The sequence below is a fragment of the Monoraphidium neglectum genome, assembly GCF_000611645.1.
Source record: "Monoraphidium neglectum strain SAG 48.87 unplaced genomic scaffold scaffold00530, whole genome shotgun sequence".
In the NCBI taxonomy this organism is placed as follows: Eukaryota; Viridiplantae; Chlorophyta; class Chlorophyceae; order Sphaeropleales; family Selenastraceae; genus Monoraphidium; species Monoraphidium neglectum.
Window position 1 is genome coordinate 7,349 of NW_014013098.1, and position 17,210 is coordinate 24,558.

A 17,210-nucleotide genomic window follows, 5' to 3' on the forward strand; every position below is an offset into this window, starting at 1 on the left:
CAGGCGCGCATCGTGCTGGCGGCGCTGACGCGTGACTTCAAATTCACCCCCCTGGACGCCAACGCGGGGCAGCGCCACCCAACAGTCATCCCCGTCGCATCGGTCTGCGGCATGCCCGTGCGCATCGACTGAGCGGCGGCATTGGCAGCTGCGGTGGCGCCTGCGCGCCCTTCAAGGGTCGGGACGATGACCCCCATCTGTCGCAGCCCAAGTGGTCCCGCCCTGGCAGCTTTTATGGGCTTGAATACAGGATCTTGGGGTGCGATGAGCCATCATCAACGGCGGTGCCTGTTGCGCGAGCCTCTCTCGCGCCGGTGCGCCTCGCCACAGGCGCGCTGCAGGCCGCGTCCGCGCTCGGCGTTGGATTCCCCAGGTTTGCAGAGCACCGGGCAGCGTGCCACCGGCGCTGTTTGCGCCCTGTGCACGACAGCAGCCCTCGCTCGCTGGCGCCGCTGGGTCCCCGCCCGGGTCATCGGAGGGTCGCTCCAGCAAGGCGGCATCTGTGGCCGCATGCATTGTCTTGATTGCAAGTTTTGGAGCATGGTGGTGGTGTCTTTGCAAGCGGCGAAGCATCCGCTGCCTGGCTTGCCTCCCCTGAGTGCACATTCGTGTGTGAATTGCGAACCATTGCCGCCAACACGGGAGGTTTGTGCCTCCATGCAATGGCGCCCTGCCAAGCCTGCTTCCGGACACCCGCCTGCGCGCGTGTCGCGACGTGCAGATGCGTTTCAGGTGGGCGGCACGCTTTCACTGCGCTGCAGTGTGCATAGAGCTGCGGGTGATAGCCTCAATGTGACTAGAGATAGTTCGGCGCAAATGTTTGCCGGTCAATTTCCTTGGGAATGTTCATCCTTGAGTTGTAGAAAGTCTAGTGGCCCACGCCGGCTGGCGCGCATGCAAGCCAGCGTGTCTGGGCATATGCTTGCAAGTGATCGTGTTACACTGCACTCGGTTGTGCCCTGCAACTCGTGGACAGCACGGTCGCTGGATAGCGGCTGCAGCAAAGTTATCAGGCCATGAGTGGAACAAATGTGGGCTCCTTGGACTGGTCATCTTGCTGCTGGAAATGCTCGGGTTCTGCATTGAATAAAGTTTAGAGGTTGATGTGGGGTCAGATGTGACTGGCATGCTGCACGGCAACAAGCAGTTGGTGTAGCCTGGGCGTGATAACCCCTGCATGTGCGAATTCCCCCACTGCCCAGAAATGCATGTGTGCCCGGTGCTGCCTGTGTGCCCCTTGCCGCCGCGCTCGAGCTCAATTGGCGTGAGATACACCTGATACATTGAAATAAGGTGCAGCTGTGGGCGGATTTTCTGCCGCACAACCGGCCTGCTGCCATGCATGGCGCGCTGCAGCGGAAGTCGCATCCAACGAGGAATGTGTCAGGTCAACACCCCGCACGCACGCATATGGCAACCCTTCTGTCCCTGCGTAGCTGATTACGTTTGCTTTCAATATCATTATCAAGGATTAGCTCGACTCACGTACGTGGAGAGCTGCACACCGTTCCGGGCAGGTGTCTCAAGGACAATTGCACGATCCCTCTGGGAGTCGTAATCAGTGGTTGAGGCTGTCTAGAGCGCGCTCACGCGCCATACCCTAGGTAGGTGCTTGTCCTATCATCGGCTGGCGGAAATGGTCATCAGTAGCAGACCTGGTTCGATCCGCGTTGAGGCTGCGAGTACCAGTCGATTTTGTAGAGATGCTAAGACAAGGATGATAGCAGGGCTGCCCGGCAACTGGGATGGCTGAAATCGAGGCCGACTGGGCGTTTGTCGCATGCGGCGGCGGCGCGCACTGCACGCTGCTCTCGCTGCACCACTCATCGCCGCTTCAAGATGCAATCGTCTCCACCTGCGCCGTGGTTGCAGCGACGGGCGCTGGACACTGCAGCGTTTTGCGGCCCAGCGGACGGGCGCTGTTTGTGCGTCGCATGGCTTTCACCCCAACACCCACCAACATCACGCGCAGGTGGCTGACAGTCGCAGACCCAGCGCCAGCCATGTTTGACCCAGCGCTCGTGCCCGCGGAGGCTTTCGATTCCAGGTGATCAAAGCGCCGCCTTGACACCACCCGTCCATACCCCCGAGCGGCGCCTCGCCGCGGCACCGTCCACACGTGCCCCCTTGCCTGGCGCCACCCTAGCAGCAAGCAGCACCCTCGAGCTCCCTCCACCCCGCCCACCCCTACCCCCAAAAACCACCTACCCGCCCAGGCTGGACCCCACCTTCACCTACCATGACGACAAGTACTCCTGCCTCAGGGGCGCCTATTTTGCCCACGTCATCTGCTGCTACCTAGTCGCCATCTCCGGCGCCCTCGCCCTCCTCAGCCGCGCCTGGCCCCGCGCCCGCCCCATCCACCCCTGGATGGGCCGCCTCTACATCATTTTCATGCTTTGGGCCACGGGCACGTCCCTCCTCGTCCACAACGCCGGCCTGCCGACGGCAGTGCTGATCTCATTCGTCTGGGTGCTCGGTGGGCTGACCGTCGGGTGGCTAGCCATTGTGATCCATAAGGACAGGATGCGGGCCGCGGCCACCCAGGCGGCGCAGCAGCGGATCAAGGCGGAGGGCGGGGACGTCCCCGGCGGCGACCTGGGGGCGCTCATATCGCGCGAGGCCGGGCGCATCGCCGCCGGCAAGACGTTTGCGCAGCGGTTTTTCTCGCTCAAGGCGCTCCACGGGTCGGTCTTCTTCGTATCGTGGATCAACATCGTCGGTGAGCGGCGTGTCCTTGGCACAGGGGGCACCCGGGGGTGGGGGTCACCAGTGTTGATGCCGGGGTTGGTGGGTTGGACTTGCAGCATCAAAACTCAGCGGCCATGCAGGCTTGAAGTTTGGCCAGCTGCTGGGCTGCTGCCCCAATGACCGAGGCTTGTGAGCCATGCCTGGCCGCAAGCGGCAAGCCTACCGCCCCAGCTGCGGCCCTCCCCATCACCCAGCAAGCCGTGTCTGTTGCCAAGCGCATGCGCCCGACCCTCCGTCTACGTCATGCTGCTGCAGGCCGCATCTTCGCGTCCAACCAGAGCGGCGACTTCACTTGCTATACATACCGTGAGTGCGCACAGGCCAAAAGAGTCCCAGAGGGTGCCAGTTGTGCAGACGCGCCCGCCAGACATCCGCCACTTGCGGGCGCCGGCTGCTAGCCCCACTCTGAGACTGTTTCAACCGATCAAGGCGTTTTGCTGACATGCGTTTGGTGCGCCTACCTCGGTTGTTGAAGCGTTGTGTCTATCACAGCTACCCTCTCGCCACATATTCTTCGCAATCCCCCGACACCCCCCTCCTAACCTGCGCAACCCCCCCACCCCCTCATTTAATCCTGGCCAGCCGTGTACAAGCAGATTGACACGCCGCACTTCAAAGGCGCTGGCCAGCCCCTCACATACCTGCCAGTGCACGACCCCCGATACGCCCGACTGCCCTGGGCCAAGATGGGGCCTGCCGGGTGAGTTGCATCGAATCCCTTGCTTAAATTTCGATCAGGCTCGTCCATGTTAGCCGCCTCGGCGCGCCTGCTCGCCTGCCTTGCAATCCACTGTTGTTTGGGGCGCGTTATATGCTGTGCGTCCGCTTGTGGTGTCTCGCTCGACCCGATGCTACCGCCAACACCGCCGTGACCCACGCGCTCACATGCGCTCACCTGCCCGCACCGCCCCAAATGCGCAGATGGGGCGCCGCCCTGCTCTTCGGCCCCCTGGCGCTGGCCCTCGTTGTCGGCGCTGCCGTCTCGTTCGCAGCGGCAAGGCGGGCGCGCAAGGCGCGCTCCGTCGCGCCGGGGGCGGGCGACGGCGGGCCCGACGACGCCAGCGCCGCCGCGGACGGGGCCGGCCTGGAAGCCGCCCAGAAGCTGGCGGCGTCTGCGTAATTTCCAGCACGATTGGAGTTTTGACGTTTGCACCCACACGCGAATTTTCTGTCTGGCGCTGTTCGCCACATAGCGGCTGTGGGCAGTCACATGGGCGGCCGTCACCGTGAATCGTGTCTGCTTGACGATTTGCTGAGCTTGCGTCTGCCTAGCCCCTGTTGACAGATTCGTCAAAGGGCAGCTGGGTGGGAGGGGCACGGAGGGTTTTGGGAGTGGGGAGACGATTTGTAGCTGAGGAGGGGAGAGGAGGGGTGGCGCATTTGACGGTGTGAAAGAGGATGAAGGGGCGCGTCTGGGGATGCTGCTTGAGCGGTCACACGGCTGCGTTTGACCCCCCCAGCAGCGTCACGCCGTGGGCCCCCAATCGTCAAGACGACGACCAGCCAGCGCGCAATAGAACCGCACCTGCACTCCTGAACGATGTGCACGTACACTTGCGGCGTCTTACTATCGAACGCATGCAATTGCAATTGCATGGAGTTCCATGTTTGCCCGAGGGGGAAACCAGTGGCGTGACCTGGGGCCCCCCTGTTCACTCCATGTGTTTGCAGCGCAGCCCCAACACCGCAGCCCATTCCTTCTCGGTCCGCACGGGCAAATTTAACTACTCCTGACTTTTTTGGTTGGAGGTGCCTATTCATTGTGCCAAGTAACAAATGCGTCTAGTGACCTCTGTTCACCACCTTCCAATGGCAGTTGTGATGGCCCATTGAATAGGCCGTATGGCTTTGACCAAAGAGCCAGCCCTGCGACGGTCATGCTATGACTGGGTACCCAGTGTGCCACAGAAACACATGCACCGCCTTGATCAACACGGCGTGCAGTGCCCGTGCCAGCCAGGCTGCCAGCCGCAGAGTGTGCTTACTGTCGTGGCATTCGACCGACCCGTGACATGATAGTGATGAAGTGACGCCGCGGGTGATGCTCGTGAGCGGCTCCTTATGCAAGCACCGCGCCATATTTCGAGCAATAAACCTTTCCTCTGCGTGAGCTACACGCTGCGGATCAGCATGGTTCTCGATCGGATGCTGGGCTGGGCCGCATTGGGCCTGATCTTGGCACTCGCTTGCTCTGGGGCGATCCGGCAGCTATACACGAACAACGAGACTACCGTTGTGGTGCCCGTCAGCCAACGCGCCAGCAGCATAAACGAGGAATGTGTAGCTGCCGCGGCGCTCGCCCGAGTCCTGCCCACCACGCTGAGCAACGAAGCCACCGCTTTCCTGGCCGCCCGCGCCGACGCCCCGCGCTCGCCGCCGATCAGCGCCTTGCCGCAGGCCGAGGGCGCCGCCTTCACGCGCGGGATCCTCGCCGCCTTCTGCGGCCCCTCGGCCGAGCGCCACCGCGAGGCGCTCGTCGCATCCGACAGCGAAACCACCATAGCCGGCGTCCCGGTCGTGCGGTCGACCCCCAAGCTCGGCGTGGCGCTCGACGGCACCCCCAGCGCGGCAGGACCTACTGCTATGGACGAGACGGCGGTGATCCTGTACATCCACGGCGGCGCCTACATCGCTGGCTCGGCCCTTGGGATGGCCCACACCTACGCGCCGCTGTCCGCCGCGACTGGTGGGGCCTGATTCACAGAGCGGCCTGCCCGGGCGACAGAGGCGCTGGCGCCGCGGCAGCGATCGCCAAGATGGCCGACCCTTGCAGTCGTGCCACCTTGACTCCTGCACTTTGCCCGCCCCTGCCAGCGGCGCCTGAGCCTTCCCCCACAGCTTTGTTGCATCAGACACTATCTTTCTGTTCCACATGGGCGCCACGCAACCCCGGACGCCCCTGAAAGATGCCCCATTTCAAACAATCCCTCTTCTCAGGCATCAAGGTGGTTTCAGTAGAGTACCGCCTCGCGCCAGAGCACCCCTTCCCCGCCGGCCTCGATGACGTCACCGCGGTCTACCGCGCCCTCCTCGAGTCCCACGCCCCGTCCCGCATTGCCGTCGCCGGCGACTCCGCCGGGGGCGGCCTCGCGGCGGCGCTCCTGCTGCGCGCCGCCTCTGACGGGCTGCCGCAGCCGGGCGCGGCGGTGCTGGTCTCGCCGTGGACGGTGCTGAACTCGTCGAGGGCGGACACACACGCCACCCTGAAGTGTGTCGACCCCCTCATCTCCGTGGACACCCTCACAACAGCCGGAAAGTGGTACGCGTCAGGCTCAGACCTGGGAGTGGACGACCCGCTGGTGTCACCCGCGTTTGGCGATTTCTCGGCGGCTTCCGCCGCAGCCTCGGAAGCCGGCCGGAAGCCGCCGGCGGTGCTCATCCTGGTGGGCACCCGGGAGCTGCTCCTGAGCGACTCGGCGATTCTGGCGCGCCAGATGCGGCGGGGCGGGCTCGAGGTCGAGCTGAGCGTTTACGACGGCATGTGAGTAGCGCCGTCATGTGGCTGGATGTTGTACGCTGCATACTCTGTTGTTGCAGCCCGCTTGCGTGCTGACTTGGGTGAGTCAAGGCTGCCCAGTTGTTTGGGCTTTGCGCATGGAGGTGCTTCCCACCCACAGCTATGGCTCTGAGAGGTTGATTGGTCCTCAGGTTTTTGCTGCTGAACACCCTAATCTGCACACGCCCACCTCTGCTTTTGATCAGTCTTACTAAGTGCAATGGGCCACTGCCTGCCCCTCACTACCCCCCCCCCTGACTGCGCTCCTACCCTCGTGCTCCACCCGCCAGGTGGCACGTCTGGGCCACGGGCGCCCAGGGCACGCTGGGGCTGCCCGAGGCGGTGGAGGGCGTGCAGGAGGCCGCAGCATTCATTCTCAAGCACCTTGGTCCCCCGCCGTCATGATGGTCTTTGCAAGCGGCAATTGTGGCCCTATTTTCATTGATGGGTTGACCTGAAACCCCGATGACGTTGTCAGGATGGGTAAGACTCCCCCATTTTCGGCTGGGTTGGCCTACAAAGCCAACAGGGTAGCCAGTCTGGTCGGTGTTTTGCCTGGGCTTGTGAGAATGTCATGCTCGAAGCATAGATGTACAAAGCTCATGGTGGATGTACTCTACACCATGCCAAATGCGGTATGTTCGTGGGCATGTCAAATTCACCTGTATCACTGCTTTCAACCCAGATTCATGATTACCAGTAATTTGTGTCGGAGGGCGCTTGTCAGGGCAACAGTCAGGGGTAGGTTTCACACGCAGGAAGCCGCTGCTACGCACACCGCAGCACATGGTTGCACGTCTGTCGGAAAAGCGCCCAATATTGAGCTCCATATGACATGGGGTCAAAACACTGCATATCACATGACTGTGCAATGCGCAGTGTGGGCACGTCATGGAACTGAAGCGGTTATGCCAGCTGCTAACGAAGCCTCTCATGACGCGTTTCTAACGTGCGCCAGCTAATCGATAAAAAAAATCATTTTTGATCTTGTCTGCTGTTGTGACCCAAACTCCTACTGCGACACGGTAGATCTGCGGGATCCGAGTCATTTGCTTCCTTCATGTCCTGGGCACAGATCGACAAAGAGAAACAGGAAATGCCCAGATGATTTGCCACGATACCATGAAGGCGACAGCCGCGGCGCTGCCCAGCCGTCCACAACGCCGTCCGTCAGTCCGCTGACGCGGGCAGGGGGGTTCACAGTGGTTCCCGGCGCCCCCTCGCTGCAAGGCTGGCCAGGCGCAGCCAGCAGCAGCAGAGAAACTTAAGTAGCATCCCAAACAGCAGCATCAGCGCCAGAAGCCACGGCATGCGGTGCTGCCGACGGCAGCATCGCGGGCGAATCCGAGGAAAGCGACATGAGCGAGTATAACAAGGAGGGCGGCGGCAGCGATGGCAGCACCGTCATGGGCGAGTGGATATCGTGCGAGGTGAGATGCTTTCAGTGAGGTCAGGTTGCAAGGGCGCGCGCCGCGCGCGTCGTGCGCGCGCCGTGCCTGACGGGCGCCTCCGCCGCTCGCCGGGCAGGCGGGGGCGCTCGGCTCGGCTTCACAAGGCGCGCATTTGCCTGGCTCTGGAGGGCTGGCGCCGCCGACTGCCGCCAGCCCCCAGCGGGGGCACGTTGGGGGCCCATTTCACCAGCTGCTCCCATCATCGCACCATCGACTCTCATAGGCAGCTGAGTGCCAGGAAGATCTGGACGACATCGTCTCGGCAGCGGCGGCCGCCAGCAGCAGCGGTGCTGACGTTGACTTTGATGGCAGCGACCAGGGCAGCGGCGGAGGTGGCGAGGGACGGGCGCAATACGCTCCAGATGACGAAGACGGCGAGGCGGACGGCCCCCCACCGACGGCGCAGCTGCTCTTTTCCGAGTGCGCTGACCAATCGCGACTCGCCGCGCCGTCGGCGCTGCAGACACTCACCCTCTGCGACTGCCCACAGCTCTCGGAGCTGCCGCAGGCAATCCGCTCGCTGGACCGCCTTGAGCGGCTGTGGCTCTGGCGCTGCGACGCCCTGGCATCCCTGGGCGGCACGCCCTCGCGAGGAGGCGGCGGCGACGGGGCCCTGCCGCCGAGCCTGCGGGTGCTGTGGGTGTACGCCTGCCGCGCCCTGCCGTCCCTGGGCGCCGCCTTCGGGGCACTGCCGCTGCTTGAAGCCCTCCGGGTGTCAAACTGCGCGGCGCTGACATCCCTCTGCTGCAACGGCAGCAAGGGTGGCGGCGGCGGGCTGCCCGCGAGCCTGCAGAGGCTCTACATTGACCTGGCGCCCCTGCAGCAGCTGCCGGGCGCCGTCTGGCAGCTTCCCGCCCTCCGGAAGCTCCAGCTCGTCGGCTGCCAAAAGATCACCGCGCTGCCCCGCGGCGTCTGCCGCCTGCCCGCCCTGACGGCGCTCGTCGCCCAAAACTGCCCTCAGCTCTCCGCTATCGCGCCCCTCCAGGAGGGCAGCGGCAGCCCCGCGTCTGCTTCGCGTTCATCCCGCGGCACCGCCGCCGCTGCCGCTGTGGCACAGGCGTCGCCGTTCCCGGCGCTGGAGCTGCTGACGTTGCAGTACTGCCCGGCGCTCAGCTCCCTCTGCGGCGCGCTGGGCGCTCGCGGCGGCGCCCCAGCCTTCCCTCGGCTCAAGGACCTGTTCTTGGGGGACATGTCGAGCCTGCAGCTCGGGCCGCCGGCACAGGCGCCGGCGCCGGCTCGACCGGCGAATCCATCAAGAGGAGGCGATGCGGCGCCCGATTTAGCTGCCACTGCGGCCCCGCGCAGCGCCCTCTTTGCATCGCCGCGGCGGCAGCTGCTGGTCAGAAGCTGCCCCTTGCTCGAGGCGCTCGCTGACATCATCGCCTCCCTCGAGCGCCTGCAGAAGCTGCTCGCCCTCGAGAGCTGCAACTCGCTGGCTGCTCTGCCCTCAAACGTCTCCCGCCTGTCGCGGCTCGAGCGGCTAAGCATTACAAGCTGCCGCGCCCTCGCGTCGCTGGGGCCGGCGCTGCCACCCGCGCTGCGGTCGCTCAGCGTCTCCGGCTGCGGCACACTCGCCGCGCTGCCGACCGCGGCCAGCAGCTTCAATCACCTGGCGTCCCTTAGCATAAGCGGCTGCGAGCGCCTGACAGTGCTGCCCGAGGCGCTGGGCGGCGCGTCTGAGCTGGAGGAGCTCTGCGTCTCGCGGTGCCCGCGGCTCATGGCGCTGCCAGCGGGCCTGGCGCAGCTGCCGCGCCTGGCAGCGCTTTCGCTGCGCGTGAAGGCCGTGCCGGGCACGGGCGACGCCGGCGTGTGGTTGTCCACGCGCGAGGACGTGCAGGTGTTTCTGGCTGGCGCGGTCGCGTGCGACGGCGCGCGAGCGCGTTGATGTGTGCGTGCCGGCTTACGCGTCCAGGCTGTGGATGCTTCGTGTGCTCAACTGGTTGATGCGGCGTTGGCGCGCACCCCAAAGCCTCTGCAGAGGGGGTTGCGCCTTGATAGATGCCACACCAGTCCTTACAATGTGCACAAGAAAATTGAACAATGGTGCGCGACCGTTCTAGTCTGTCCAGCACCAAGCAAGTGTGATGCAACAAGCAGGAGAATATGTGCAAGGTTGTGATTGCCCATATAGACAGGATTGAACCAGCACGGAAGCATCGACAGAAAGACGAGGCAAAGCACCACCACCCCTGCACGTGCACAAGAAGCTACCCCGGCAGCTTCCGCCGTATCAGCCCAGCCAGCATGTCGAGGCTGTTGCCGTCCGGCGTCAGCTCCCACCGCCCGCCCGCCGCATCGACAGCCAACAGGAACCCGTGCTCGCTCAGCCCCCGGATCGTCAGGCGCACGCGCTGCGCGGCGTCCGCCGCGCTGGCCTCTCCAGGCGCCGCGGCGGCGCTCGTGCCGGCCTCGACCTCGACCTGCTGGCCAGAATGCATCCAGGATTCGAGGTAGGACGCCTCGAGGCCAGCAAACCCGCGCGCCTCGAACTCGTCGTAGCAGCGCTCGAGGTGGTTCAGAACGTGCGCCAGCACGGCGCCCCGCGACAGCACCACCTCCGGCGCTGCAGTCCCCTGCTCCGCGGCAGAGGCGGCCTGGCGGGCCAGGACCTCCTCCAGGCAGGTGGTCGGCTGGCGGTTTGAGACGTTTAGCCCGATGCCGGCCAGCACGCTGAACCGGTCGGTCTGCCAGGTGGTGTGGATGAGGGCGCCGCCGATCTTCAGGCCGCCGCTGTAGATGTCGTTGGGCCATTTGATGCGCACGTCCGGCGCCGCGCCCTGGCGCGTGACGAGTATGATGTTGCAGGATGTGTCAGTGTTGTTTTACCGAAACTCGATTACTGTTTGACCGCAGTCTGATCTGGGTAGGGTTCAGCATGCTTTGATGCTGCCTGTGGGCGTGGAGCGAGTGCAGCGTCAGCCACACATCGGGCGCCGATGTGGCGCAGCCGCCGACCAGCCGCATGCTCTTACTACGACCGCCTCAAGGGGCATGTTCAAGGGTTCCAGCGCACCTTGAGCCAAGGGGCTGCGGCGTCAGCCACGCCGCGCACCACCGCCAGGCAGGTGAGGTAATTAATAAAGGGCGCCTGGCTGCCGGGGACCTTCAGGCGGCGCCCGGCGGTGAACATGAGGCAGCCGTCGGGCGACGTCCACTGGTTGCCGCCGCGGCCTGTGTTGGGTGCGAGGGCCTCGCGCGCGTGGGCGCCTGTTTTCAAACACAGTGCTCAGGTGCCGCAGGGATCGTGATCGTGGAGCGGCGCTGAGGTGTGGATGTCAACCTCAGCGCGGCCTTGTGACGAGGCATTTCAGCGGCATGCAGGGAACGCAGATCTAGGGCGTGCCCTGCGCACCTTTGCCAGAGGTCTGCTGGTCGGCAACGATCACGCTGCCCTCAGGCAGCACCGCCGCATGGCGCCGCATGAACTCCTGGGTGGACGCTATGCTGCGCGTGCTGAGCAGCAGCCGGCCCATCTGGCGCGTCGAGAGCGCGGCCGAGAAGCCGGCGCAGTCAAAGCCGCCGGGAGCGTCAAGGTGGGGGCAGCTGCTGGGGTCGTGACAGGATAGGCTGCAGCTATAGCCGTCCGCCTGGCAGAGAGAAAAGTGGGGTCCAGTCTGGCAGCATGAGGTTGCTGGGCATTGAGTCATCAGCAATTCATCAGAAAACTGAGAGGCAGTGATGCAAATGATGGGCCTACAGTGGGCGGGCGCATGTTGAGTCGCCAACGCACCGACTCGAACTGCTGCTTGAGCTCCTCCAGCACTGCCGCGTCCCTGGCAATGACATGCAGTGAAACCTCCTGGTCGCCTCCGGCCACAGCCATTGCTACGCGGCGCGCAAAGGTCAAGGTGCTCGGGGCGGCTGGTTGCCGCGCCGAGGCGGGCGCCGCTGCTGTGAGTGTGGTGCCGTGGAGGAAGCCACAGCGGGAGCGCGTCCTAGTGATGATTCTCTGCACTCCGCTCTGTGCAGGCAGTGGAAGCGCGCGCATGGACTTTGCTCCCTGGTCACTCAAGCAGATCACTGCATTCAAAATAATACTGTATGCTGAGGGTCAAGTCTAGTTCGTATATAGTAAGCGGCATAAATTCATCAGTGCCAATGCTTCGAACATGTATCTCCTGGCGCAGCGGCACCACGAGGAGGAGCTGGACTTGGATCAGCACGTCTCATGGGACGACGGGACCCCTCGCTCGCGTCTGCTGGGTGTCCATGGAACACAGGCCAGGCAGCGTGAAGGGGGTGCAGGCCCGCACAGCACAGGTGCGCGACATCAATGCTGCGCGCGCTGCGCTCAAATCCCACAGCACAGCGGCGAGCACCGCCGGCACCCAAGCTCCGCGCCCGGCTTCCTCCACAGGCGAGCATCTGCAGCATGATCCTGAACTCCACCCGCCGGCGCCGTGGCCTCGCTCGGTTGCGCCGTCCCAGCGGCTGCGGCAGCATCACCAGCAGCACCAGCAACTGCGGGCGGCGCTGGCAGAGCCGGGCGATAATGGCAGCGGCGGCGACAGAAATGCGCGCGTGGGGAATCAAACGGGGAATGACATGCAGCTGCACAGCCTATTGGGCGACCTTCAGAGCCTGACGCAGCAGGCACATGCAGGCACCGTCAGTGAATTTCGCGCATCCGCGGGTGGGCTTCAGGCGCCGCGGCGGCGCGTTTCAAATAGCGACGCGGGAGACGCTCCGCGCCTGGCGGCAGCGCCATGGCGCAGGCGAACTCTCTCGGAGGAGCAAAGATGCGCGCCGGAGCAGCAACAAGCGGACGCTGGGGCTGTCCACCCACTTCTGCAGCAGCAGCAGCAGCAGCAGCAGCAGCCCCATACACCGGGCGCGCACCCCTTGCTCGGTGTCCGCTCAACTCCTGGCGCCAGCCAGGCGGCGAAAGCAGCTGGCACGCGGGGCGGCGGGGCCGCAGCCAAGCGGCGGAGTAGCGTGGGGGGTGCGGGGCTACCCTCCACACCACTGTCGGCCGTCGGCCGCGCCAAGGGGAGGGGCAGCACCGCGAAGAAGCCCAGATTCGTCATCCGGGACGACACGCCGCCGCCCAGCAGCCAGGCGGCGGGGGCGCCGCTGCCGGTGCCGCCCTGGCAGTCGCCTGCGCGTGTGCCCTCGAGTCGCCCACCGCTGCAACGGCACGCAGGCAGCGAAGCTGGTGACCAGGAGGAGGCATCAGTCGCACACGAGCACCCGACAGAAGCGATGGTGCAGCAGCAGCAGCAGCAGCAGCAGCAGCCAGGTGGCCTTGTTTTTGATGGCATGGCGGCTGGCGGACTCGAGGCGGCTATCGAGTGCGTCACGCCCGTGCCATCGGGGTTGGCGCGCCTGCTGGGCGCGCCCGTCAGCCGCACAGGCGGCGCCGCGGACTTCCTTGGCAGCGCAGGCGGCGGGGGCGGGAAGCATAAAGGCGGCGGCAGCAGGGGGGCTGGCAAGAGGACGCAGCAGCAACATCACCTCCTCCCAGGAATGGTCACCCCGCCGCCCGGGAGCCGGCCGGACCGCACGCCCCGCGCGCCGCAGTCGGCGCACGCGGGCGGCGGCCCGGGCGCAGGGGCGGCGGGCGGGCACGCGGCGACCCCCAACGCGGCGCAGCTGCTGTCAGACCAGCGCGCCCAGCAGCAGCAGTTTCTCTCAGCCCTGCCCGAGCCGACCCTGCCCTCTCCTGGGTCCCTCCTGATGCAGCAGCGCCTGGGGCGCGGCGGTGGCGGCGGCGGCGCAGCGGGCGCGCCGGGCAGCCTGGCGTGGCGGATGCAGCAGCTGCTGCAGCTGCAGAAGCTGCAGCAGGAGCGGCTGGCCGCGGCGGCGGACGCGCCGGCGCCGGAAGGTGGGCGTCGGCGCATCCATTGGGTCGGTGGGATGTATGCGGATGTCTGTGGGATCCATGCGCACCTGTCTGCATGCGATGGCGTCAATGAATGTTTCAAGCACCCCCTCCCTGCGCAACTCTCATTTCCTTCGCCTGCCTGTCACCCCGGGTCCCCCCGTCAGGCGCCATGCGGCTGACTGTGCGCGCCTTCCTGTGGGGGGGCGGCGTCGCCAAGGTCCTCTGCAGCAGCGAGGAGCAGCAGCAGCAGCAGCAGCAGCAGCAGCAGCAGCAGCAGCAGCAGCAGCAGCAGCAGCAGCGGCGGCAGCCAAGGGACGTCGTGCTGATCCTTCAGAGCAAGGCCAGCCACGCGGTCGACCTCGCGCCCGGCCGGCGCCTGGCGGTGCACGCGCCCTGGCACGAGGTCGCGCTGCCGGGGGATGGCCCGGCGGCCATCCTCGCGCACCTCGTATCGCAGCGGCCGGCCGAACAGGACGAGGTGACGCAGCGGCCGCGCTTCTGAGGCGCTGCGCATGCGTGATGTACCAAGGCCAAGGATTACACCATAAAGTGTCCCCCCGGCGGCACGAGGTTGCACCCGCGCGGCACACTCCTTGGCGCTGCAGTGCGCCAGGTCGTGCTTGGGTGTGTCGGATTGCTACACGGTGCCGCCCGCGCTGGAACATATGCGCGTGGTGCCCTTGCTGCAACAGGCGCCATATCTGTTGGGGCCCTGCCGGATTTACCGCTTCACAACGTGCGAGCACCGCAACAAGGGGTTTTAGGGTGCATGTGAGTCTGGGGTCCATGCTGCCATCATCCACAGAAGGAGACCAGGAAACAGCGCAGCAACTCTGTGCGCAGTGCAACATATACTATCACAACCGCTTTAAAGGCTCTTTGTTCAAGGTTGTTTGTCCCCCCATGATTGCGCGGCCGCTGCTGCAGTTTGCGTGGTGTGTGTGAACCCCAAACAATAACCGTGTTGGATGTGGCCTGCGCAGCCTGACACCAATGTTTGATTGTGGTAGCGTGTATCCAGCGCACTCAGTGCAGGACAAATACCACGACGAAGCACACGCACTAATAGTGGGGGGTTGCATTGATCGGCCTGCGTCTGCACGGGTCTCTGCAGCAGCCCGAACACCAGCGAAGCGGAACCGACTTTTATCAACGACAGAGGCACCCCAGTGCAGGACAAAGCTCTGTCTTGCACACTAATCGAGCGACCGCGGCGAGTCTTTCGTTGCGGCAGGAGCCGGCGGCCGAGCGCCGCGCGCCGCGCGCCGCGCGGCGCAGGCGCGAGAGCAGCCCCGCACACGGGGGGGCGCGCGTTCGGCGCCGCCGGGCAGGGGGGGAGGACGGGCGGCTGCAGTCACGCGGCCTTCTTGATGGCGGGCGGGACCCAGTCGCCCTGCAGCGCGGCGGCCTTCGGCGCGTATAGGCGCATTGTGATCCCCAGCTCCCCGGTTTTGGGTGCGGGCAGCCAGTTTGACTGCTTTGACTTGTCGGACGGCGCGTCGGGCTGGATGTATATGGTGAGGGAGCCGTCGGGCGCGTACTGCAGCTTGTCCCTGTCTCCCAGGGCGAAGCGGTTGAGGGGGTTGGCGACCTGGTAGCCCTCTGCGTGCGAGGGGGGGGGGGAGATGGTCGCGGATGTTTGCAGGCAGCAGGCATGGAAGCGTCAGGAACTTACATGAGGCGCTGCAGGCCCGCCCACGCCGCGGGGATGGGCCCCCCCTGCTGTCTGCGCCGGCGGCAGTCAGGCTCAACCCGCCTTTCCCTGAGCGGCACTGTCCCATCTCGCCAGAGCCAGCAGAAAACGGCCAACATCCAGGCGGTCAACCAAAGCCGACAGCGGTCAAACGGACGACGCACGAGCGTCGCGGCCCCGCCGCCGCTCACCCGCGTCGTACATGGTGATGCTCCAGAAGGCGCCCACGGGCGGCAGCTGTCCCTTACTAAAGGTGAGCGTGTACTTGGTGGGTGACGCGATCTTCTTGCCGTCGGCGTCGGCCAGGGCGATGGGGTAGATGGCGTCCTCCGGCTGGTTGGCGCCCAGGCCCAGGAGCGCCACGGCGGCGCGCTTGAGGTAGTCTTATTTTGTGGATTATTGTTTATGGGGGATGGGGGGAAGGGAGGAGGTGCGCAAGCGTGAGCGGGTGCGAATCATGCACTGCTTGTGATGAATTTCGGCGACGACCACGTGCGTGTCGCCGCAGCGCGGGACGCCGCGCCTGCCGCGATTCGGGCGCTTTGCCGCGCATCGCTGATCACATGCAGTGCGCTATTCATGCAAGCAGGCGGCAGTGTCGCCCCTGTCCGACTACTACAGACAGCCGTCGCTTGGGGCATGTGCGCAATCCGGGGTGCCCCCCCCTTGCCCCCGCCCGCCAAATCCCAAATCCCCCTACCCCACCCCCAACCCCCCTTGCGTCACGCTCACAGTTGCCGTATACGCCCATGGTGTTGGTGTTCATCTGCCACCCGTTGATTATGGGCGCAATGGTGGGCACCTTTGCTGTGATCGTGTCCAGCCCCGTCTTGGTGGCGCGCGTGAGGGCCCCCTGCACCTGGGGCGACGCCGACTTCCAGTCAAAGCCCTGGGGTTGGCCAGCGGGATGGGCGGAGTGAAGTGGGCAAGGTTTGGGGCCAAAGTGACTGAAGTGGAAGCGCACGGGGGCCGTGTGGGGTGAGGCTGAGCTGCGCGGCCGCGGCCTGTGGGCCGACGCACGCAGCTGCTCGGCCCGGCGCGCCGGGCCGCGCGTCCGCTGCGCTGCAGCTGCACGCTGCGCGCGCGCGGTGGTGGGGCGGGCGAGCACGGGCGTGTGTGGGGCCGTGCGCGCCTTGCCGGGCTCGATGCCGAGGAATCGCCTGATCCTCTCGGTCTGGGACCAGTCCGTGATGTGGGGGCGGTGGGTCTTCATCAGGTTGGCGGCATAAGGGAAAAACTTATCGGCCGGCAACGAGTTGACCTGCGGTCGGAGCCGTGTGTGTGTGTGTGTGTGTGTGTGTGTGTGTGTGCGCGCGCGCGCCACGCGGCAAACAAAGGCCCTGGGCTTGCTTCATGGATGATCCGAGGCCAGAAAATCTAGTGAGGCGGGTGTTGTTGTCGCGGCTTTGGCCGGGAGTGCCATCCGCTTGCTGCCTCGGAAGCACGCCGGGCGACACACACTAGACGCAGTCCTGCCAGGGCCGCGGCTGTCCAGGTACAGAGACCGGCGGCTGGGCGCGCCGCCCTCCCGACTTGGACGCCGGGGCCGCCGCGCCGTGCTCAGCCAGGCGGGAGGGATTCCTAAAGAGGGCGAGTTTGGTGGGGCCGCGCCTGCTTGAGGGGGTCTGTCTTTGTGTCTACTGAGGGGTCCGGCTTGTATGGGGGCAGAGTGACGTTGGCGCTGCCCCACTGGGCCAGGGGCGTGATGCGGTAGCCGTCCTGAACCTGCGCAGATGGCGGCGGGCGGGGCAGGCGAGCGGCGCAGAGAGGGGGTTGGCGAAGAAGGCGAGCCGGCGCTGCGGACGCGAGCCGCGCGGCATGTCTGGCGTTTGCACGTGCGCGCGGGCGCGGCCGCGCTGGCGCCCGGATTTCGCGCAGGCCTGCCTGGTGCCTGCAGGAGCGCCATGGCCTCACAGCTGCCGCTGGTAAACTGACCACCGGCTCGGGTGAGGAGCGCACCAGCGGCCCCGTCACCCCTGCTGGTCAACCCTGCCC

At 65.6% G+C, this 17,210-nt stretch overlaps 6 protein-coding genes across 6 annotated transcripts; 4 read left to right on the plus strand and 2 right to left on the minus strand.

Annotated features, from left to right (window-relative positions):
* Nucleotides 1–2,003: 2,003 nt before the first annotated feature.
* MNEG_3978 (hypothetical protein) lies at nucleotides 2,004–3,871 on the plus strand (the record flags this gene model as incomplete). Its single annotated transcript, XM_014047541.1, has 5 exons — nucleotides 2,004–2,047; nucleotides 2,217–2,722; nucleotides 3,007–3,057; nucleotides 3,334–3,451; nucleotides 3,673–3,871. 5 exons carry the CDS (start codon nucleotides 2,004–2,006, stop codon nucleotides 3,869–3,871), a joined length of 918 nt encoding a protein of 305 aa, XP_013902995.1.
* A 1,010-nt stretch (nucleotides 3,872–4,881) lies between these two features.
* Nucleotides 4,882–6,652, plus strand: MNEG_3979 (Acetyl-hydrolase; the record flags this gene model as incomplete). The annotated part of the gene is made up of 3 exons (XM_014047542.1): nucleotides 4,882–5,437; nucleotides 5,689–6,232; nucleotides 6,538–6,652. 3 exons carry the CDS (start codon nucleotides 4,882–4,884, stop codon nucleotides 6,650–6,652), a joined length of 1,215 nt encoding a protein of 404 aa, XP_013902996.1.
* A 953-nt stretch (nucleotides 6,653–7,605) lies between these two features.
* MNEG_3980 (hypothetical protein) lies at nucleotides 7,606–9,583 on the plus strand (the record flags this gene model as incomplete). The annotated part of the gene is made up of 2 exons (XM_014047543.1): nucleotides 7,606–7,677; nucleotides 7,922–9,583. 2 exons carry the CDS (start codon nucleotides 7,606–7,608, stop codon nucleotides 9,581–9,583), a joined length of 1,734 nt encoding a protein of 577 aa, XP_013902997.1.
* Nucleotides 9,584–9,905: 322 nt separating this feature from the next.
* On the minus strand, nucleotides 9,906–11,521 carry MNEG_3981 (hypothetical protein; the record flags this gene model as incomplete). The annotated part of the gene is made up of 4 exons (XM_014047544.1): nucleotides 9,906–10,475; nucleotides 10,712–10,869; nucleotides 11,051–11,285; nucleotides 11,429–11,521. 4 exons carry the CDS (start codon nucleotides 11,519–11,521, stop codon nucleotides 9,906–9,908), a joined length of 1,056 nt encoding a protein of 351 aa, XP_013902998.1.
* A 1,643-nt stretch (nucleotides 11,522–13,164) lies between these two features.
* On the plus strand, nucleotides 13,165–14,024 carry MNEG_3982 (hypothetical protein; the record flags this gene model as incomplete). Its single annotated transcript, XM_014047545.1, has 2 exons — nucleotides 13,165–13,522; nucleotides 13,687–14,024. 2 exons carry the CDS (start codon nucleotides 13,165–13,167, stop codon nucleotides 14,022–14,024), a joined length of 696 nt encoding a protein of 231 aa, XP_013902999.1.
* An 852-nt stretch (nucleotides 14,025–14,876) lies between these two features.
* On the minus strand, nucleotides 14,877–16,428 carry MNEG_3983 (hypothetical protein; the record flags this gene model as incomplete). Its single annotated transcript, XM_014047546.1, has 4 exons — nucleotides 14,877–15,124; nucleotides 15,407–15,598; nucleotides 15,948–16,104; nucleotides 16,180–16,428. 4 exons carry the CDS (start codon nucleotides 16,426–16,428, stop codon nucleotides 14,877–14,879), a joined length of 846 nt encoding a protein of 281 aa, XP_013903000.1.
* Nucleotides 16,429–17,210: the final 782 nt, after the last annotated feature.